Raw genomic sequence first — 6541 nt, 5'->3', positions numbered from 1 at the left:
CACATCTGCGGTAGAAGGTGGCCGAGCTACATCCGTGTTTGTCAGAAACATCACAAAAATTGGTCTTCTCACAAAAACGTGTGGAGCGTCCGAGCGGTTTGGCCTTTAAACACTATTATGGAAAGGGGAGACTAACGAACACGATCGTGTTCTCCGTTTTGCCCTACGACCCCCACAAGTGTCACGAAGTTTGGAGGTAGTTTTGTGCCAAGAAAAATAAGGGGTTAAATATGTGTCCAAAAAAACAAATATATTTATTTTTTGCCATTTATGAATGTGTTATTCAATGCGTTTCTATGGGCTATAGTAGTAAAGGCCAAATTCAATATTTTATTAAATAAAACAAATTCTAATAATTTTTGATACCTAAAAGGGTCCTAAAATTCTAAATGATCAATGGTATGACCATCTTAAAACAATTCCATATGTTAGCTTAGACAGCTAACCTTTTAGAGGTTTTAAATATATTTCAAACCTCATACTTTTAGACTTTTACTCAAGTAGTGTTTTACTGGGTGACTTTCACTTTTACTTGAGTCATTTTCAATCAAGTTATCTTTACTTTTACTCAAGTATGACAATTTGGTACCTTTTTTTTTTACACACAGACACACATACATACTGTTTTTTACTAGACTCACACTCCCAAGACATAACTCAACATGGTTGGAGTCTACATTGTTACTGACAGCTGTCTGCACTCTACTGCACCAGTTAAGTGAAACATAACCACGGACAACGCCACTAGAATGTATGTAATAGGAGGCTGAAGTAAATGGTAAAAAAAGACTCAAGTAAAAAGTATACTCATTAAAAGTGAGAGAAAGATTTCAAAAAATATGCTTTATTGGTTATTATGATCTTCAATCCCTTCAACAAGAAAACACATGAACTGAACAGGCATATCAATTCATAACTTAACAAGCAGGTATTTAAAAAAAAAAGTAGCCATAAAGTTGACAAAATTGTAACGTCTGTAAATAGGCCACGCTGAACAATTAAACAGCAAGGATCATTGCGAAAGCCTTCGAAAACCGTACGGTATACATCTGCGGCTTTGTGTGAAAATGAATAATCATTGAGTATTATCTAAGTACAAAGATGCAATGCATTAGATGATGGCCGTACAATGCCAGGAAAGACGTCTGATGACATTCAATAACATAGGTAAGAATAACATTGCTTGTCTCTTTCTTCAACACGTGATTTTCAGTTTATATCATTTCATCATTCATATTTGTGAAACAGACATAAGTCCATTTACATGATCTCACCCCCCCCGCCTCTCTCTCCCTTGGGTCACTCTAACTGTATAAGACTACTTTTCTCTCTCTCTCTCATTTTTCCACCCACCCTGTGTCGTCGATCAAGCCTGTTCCAGCCCATAATGCTCCGCTCCATCAGCGCTGTTTCAGTGGTACAGCCAAAGGCTTCTCTCTCTGTGTCCTCCGAGGTGGACCCACTAGTGTGCTGTGAAATACATGTGTTACAATACTAAACTTGACAATGTATCACTAACTACTTTATATTACACAGTTCCGTGTATTTTAACTATTATTTCCATAGGCGGCAAACCTGATTCAACTTGTAAACTAGTCATCAAGCACTTGAATAGGCGAATCAGGTGAGCTAGTTCAGAGCTACAACAAATTGTAAAGGGGGAGGTTTGAAAACCACTGGTCTATGTGCCCGTTCAGGAATACAAATTCCCTTCTATGATTCTACTAGATATAGCAATAGAGTAGCTACCGGTTACACTGGCAGTAGCCGTTGGACTTCAAAGGCTCTCTGATGTTCTTCATCTTCCGGGCTCTTCTCTGAGGGAGAAAAAAAAGTATTGTCTTTCTCTTTCATTTGCTGTTAAGCACTTGCTCCACTTGAATATAACTAAATGAATATTTAATTGGGTTATAGACATAGCTGTGGGAAGTATGGGTGCTGCAGCACCCCCTGAAAAATCAGAATTTCAAAAAGTTATTAATAAAAATATATATTTTCTCTCAAACCAGTAGTGCGTGCACTGGGCCTTTACTAGTCTTGTATTAGCAGACCAATACAGCTTTCTGTAGCACGGACTTAAAATATATATAAATATTGCTTATATTATATATTATATTGCTTATAGATCACTTTTGGTTATAAGTTTGGCAGTGACATTTTCATTAATCCCTCCCTCCCCTCCTGCCTGTCTCCTTACCTTAATTATTTTGTTCCTGTGGTACAGGAGAACAATGGTCACCAGGAGTAAGACCACGACCAAGCATCCTGCTCCCACTGCCACCCACACCCACAGGCTTAAGGCCAGCATGGACACCCCCTCAATGGGCTGCTGGCTGCCTTTGGTACCTGAGAGACACACAACCAGGGAGCGCCTCAGTGAAGACCTTGAAGTGACACTCACTACAAAATCTCCGTATTGACGTCAATGCACGGGTTAACTCGAAATTTGGCATTTCACACTGGTTTTTCAAGTTAGGATTTGTCCCCTATCTGTCAAATGGTGTGGAGATAGAATGTACCATAGTTTATTTAGTGAATAATTGATTTTATTGAATCATTTTAGATTAATGAGAAACTATAAAGTATATTGTTGTTTTTACTTTTTCAACAACCCCTCCTCCCACCCTGAATTGACCACTGTCAAGGAGGGATTGAAACAAGTAGGAGCTTCCAATATCTTTACCATGATGAAAATGAAACTATGAACCAGTATACAGTGTTCATAAAGTAGTGATACTCACAGTGATCGCAAGTTGTCACAGTTTTTACATCAGAGTTAGGTCCACTGTGCCCCTGCTCATCATCTTGGCCCTCCACCGGCAAGAGGGGCTTAGCAGTCAACAAACCTGGGAGAAAAAAGACAAAAGCATTGTTATTTTCATTTTTGTCATGATTGTATTGGGGATGCTACCAAAACCACCTTTTACCTACTTTTCACATTGATGGTCTGAGTCTCTTTGTGTATCTTCTCATTCTGAGTAATCTGACATGTCCATTCTCCTGTGTCTGACAGGGCCACAGAGCTGAAAGAGACATTCCCAAAGCCAGGTCGTACAGGGGCCCCTGCCGCCATTCCACCGGGACTAAGCCACTCCACACTGGGCAAGGGATCCACTCCGGTCACCTGGCACTCGAGGATAGCATTGGTGCCTTGGATGAGGACATTGGTGGGGTGGACATTGACTGGTACAGACAGGAGCGGGGGGGGGGAGGGAGGAAGGGAGAGGGGAAATAAAGAGGGAGGGGTAGAGTATGAAAAGAAAGAGAGGAGGAAAAGATAGGGAGAGAAGAGACAGAGGGAGAAATGTCTAAATTGAACATGGAAGCTTTCGCCACATGAATTCTTCCATTATAATTTGCCTCTGGTGAAGACCTGGGTTTAAATACTATTTTAAATATTATATTAGCTTTAGCCTGCCTGGAGTGCTAAGTGGATGGGGATTGCACTTTTGAGACGTTTCTATTGGTTCCATTGCAACATGGAAGCTCAATCAAGCACAGATACAGCATTCAAAATGATTTCAAATAGTATTTGAACCCAGATTTGCTTGGGTGGTGTCATTCAAATGTACTAGCAATAATAATATCACTTCATTATCACTGCTATAAAAACTGCAGGTTTGCAGGACTGGTGTCCACATTCACTTGCTAAACACCCCCATAACCCTATGTGGAGTGACACCTGTGACAATGTCGAGTCTGCGATCCATCTTTTTCCCGTCCACCATACAGATGTAAAGTCCGGCGTCACCACCCTGTAGAGCAGAGATTTCCAGCTTGTCCCCTCTCATTTTCGCCCTTTCAACCATGGGAGCATTTCCTGGCACGGGGGAAAAGACAAGGACTATAATGAACACGTACACAACGCCATGTGTACATTTGTTATACTTCATATGATCTCTGCAGTATTTTAGGAAACACTTATTGTCACTGCTACTTTTTCATGAAATAACCCATTTCTTTCTTTATAATGAGCTGTCTTCTATCCACCTTTCCGCTGGCTGCCAGTCTTCCCTTTCATGCCCATGATCGACACAGATTCACTTCCACCCACAGCTTTATGTCTCCACTCTACATCCTTGTTAGAGGTCTTGACTCCACAATCAATATTGACGGGCAGACCAATTCTCTTGTAGATCACCTCGCCCACCACATGGAGAATACACAGGGCTGAGCGGAGAAAGAGAGAGAATAAGAGAGGGAGAGAAAGTACTGCAATCACTTTATTATTGTTTAAGTACTTCTGTTACTTGGTATTATTATTTATTATTAACTTTCCATTTCAATAAAGCATACTGAATTGAAATTGAATTCATAGAGAGAGAGATATCTGTTAATTTATTTTCCCTTTCATACTATTTGCACATTGTTACAACACTGTACATAGCCAGCAATATAACGTTTGAAATGTACATATTATTTTAAAACTTTTGTGAGTGTAATGTTTACTGTTCATTTTGGATGGTTTTAGTTTCCTTGTTTATTTCCCTTTTGTTAATAGTCTATTCCACTTGCATTGGCAATGTAAACATGTGTTTCCCATGCCCATAACGCCCTTTGAATGTAATAGAAAGAGAAAGAAGAGAAAAGTGTGTGTGTGTGTGTGTGTGTGTGTGAAGGGTCAAAGTAAGAGTAAAATGAATACAATAACATTTTAATATTTCATTCATGTAGTGTAGATCTTTACCCACCAAACACAAACCAGGACAAGGTCTTCATATTGGACATTTTATCTGAAATATGGAATACAAATGTAAATTACATTCTTGCAGTCAAAATGCATAGAACATTTTAAGGAGAGATTGACACTTTTGAAACATCTAAAATGTCAAATATATTCTATAAAAATGATCTTAAACCTTTGTTTGGCTTAAGTACATTTCTAAGTAGAGTTTAATCTAGACTATGTTCTTACATGTGCTTCTGTTTGAGCGAACTTGTGGTTTCTAACCACAATTTTGAAATGGACAAAAATGCAGTAGCCAAAATGATTCTTAGATTCGTATTATCATGATGTATTACCTCACCTTGATTAACTCACAAACAGTGATAGGCTACAGACAATTATTGTTTGATATTGTGTAGGCTATTGAGTAGGCGGTTAATCTATGGTTGATTTATTTGCAAAGAAGTAGCCTAACAAATAAAGCATGGTTAAAAACGTAGATGCCTGTTCGATAAAAGCCTATGCTACAATATCTAATTGATATCTAATTAATTTGCTATAACTATTATTTTTTACACATATAATTATTCAAGTTAATGAAACATCCTACATTTCCTTGTGTGTTATGGAACATTGTAATAGCCTACTTGATCGTGGTGATTCAACAGTTTTAAGGCCAGGCCCCACAGGCTGAAACTATTTTTTTTTTGCATCTACCTATCAGTTTTGACATTTGTTGGTGTTTGTCTGTTAATATTTGTATTTTCAAAAAGTAAACATAAAAATGCCAAAAAACTTGATGAAAATGTAGATTTTCTTTAGTTAATCATACTACCATCATCAACATTTTAATTAATTTTAAACACTTTAAAATCGACATATATCAATATTTTCAAAGCTCACTACAATAAATTACAGATAATGTAAATTCCCATTTTATAGAGAATGTCACAAACTGGACTATATTTAGTAACTTACTTTGAAGAGATGGTGATTCGGTCTAAATAGGCGTTTGGTAGTCTAAATTCAGTGTATTAACTGCCATTTCCCTGAAGTCAGACTCTTCCCACACCCCAACTAAGAAGCATCTGCGTTAATCAAATTGTAGTCCGGTCCGGGAGTGATTTAACAAAATGAAACCAAAATATTTAGCCTTGGCTTCGTCCAGAAAAATGGATTTGTGCAATATAGTTGTCTAAATTCAACTGTTAAAGGTTGATTATCCGTCCCCTCTTGCCTTCAGCATTTCACACGTTAAAAAAATAAAAATAAAACTCCTCTCCTCTCCGGGTAAAAAAAAAATGTAACTGAACTAGCTCCGACAAAACATACGGAAATATTAATATTACCTGATCTGATTTGTAATTTACCTGAACTGGATTCTCAAAACGTCTTAGGTTACAAAAATCGGAGAAAAAAAATCCTTACGCGACAATACACTAATGAGTATGCGTTGAGGATAGTGACAGTAGAGCAGAATGAGATCGAAGACAAAACTTCCGCACTTTGGAAAGATTGTGGGTTTCCGCGTGCTACCTGCATGCGCCTTTGCAAACTCCTTATTTGATTCTGTATTTACCTTCCACCACAGTGACCCAACTTCATAGGAAATGGGCTCCTTAGTATTAAAGGTGCAATCTACAAAATGTGCTGTATATGGGAAACATTGCATTTGCGCTGACTGACTGCATATAACTAACAAGTATCGTGACATACTTTGTGATTATCCTTTATAACGTGAACTTGACCGTGATACCGCCTGAACGTCTAATGTATGTGCTTTTCCATTATCAATTGTAGCCTACTTTAAAAATCGACCTCATAAAACCAAGCTATTAAAGAAAATACATGTCAAGTAGTCTTTTTTCCGGCCTA

The 6541-nt window shown here is 38.0% G+C and overlaps 1 protein-coding gene across 2 annotated transcripts; it reads right to left on the bottom strand.

Annotated features, from left to right (window-relative positions):
• Positions 1-824: 824 nt before the first annotated feature.
• Positions 825-6172, bottom strand: LOC115141354 (uncharacterized). Of its 2 annotated transcripts, none has more exons than XM_029680129.2 (9): positions 6037-6172; positions 4692-4733; positions 3991-4170; positions 3683-3820; positions 2932-3183; positions 2742-2846; positions 2198-2346; positions 1750-1817; positions 825-1470 (listed from the first exon to the last, which is right to left on the bottom strand). In XM_029680129.2, exons 2-9 carry the CDS (start codon positions 4726-4728, stop codon positions 1401-1403), a joined length of 999 nt encoding a protein of 332 aa, XP_029535989.1. In that variant the 5' UTR covers positions 4729-4733; positions 6037-6172; the 3' UTR covers positions 825-1400. The 2 variants fall into 2 exon arrangements, with proteins under 2 accessions (XP_029535989.1, XP_029535988.1); XM_029680128.2 differs by having other exon boundaries at positions 5645-6171.
• Positions 6173-6541: the final 369 nt, after the last annotated feature.

Source organism: Oncorhynchus nerka, linkage group LG14 (assembly GCF_034236695.1).
Source record: "Oncorhynchus nerka isolate Pitt River linkage group LG14, Oner_Uvic_2.0, whole genome shotgun sequence".
Taxonomy (NCBI): Eukaryota; Metazoa; Chordata; class Actinopteri; order Salmoniformes; family Salmonidae; genus Oncorhynchus; species Oncorhynchus nerka.
Note: the sequence above shows the minus strand (reverse complement) of the source record. Positions and strands in the feature narration are given on the sequence as shown.

Excerpts from the sequence above, each read along its gene's own strand:
- LOC115141354 (XM_029680129.2), bottom strand. The coding sequence starts at position 4,728 with ATGTCCAATATGAAGACCTTGTCCTGGTTTGTGTTTG. Across the intron at positions 3,821-3,990 it reads GACTGGCAGCCAGCGGAAAG|GAAATGCTCCCATGGTTGAA; the intron begins GTGGATAGAAGA and ends CCCCCGTGCCAG. Across the intron at positions 1,818-2,197 it reads ACAGGAACAAAATAATTAAG|AGAAGAGCCCGGAAGATGAA; the intron begins GTAAGGAGACAG and ends TTTCTCCCTCAG.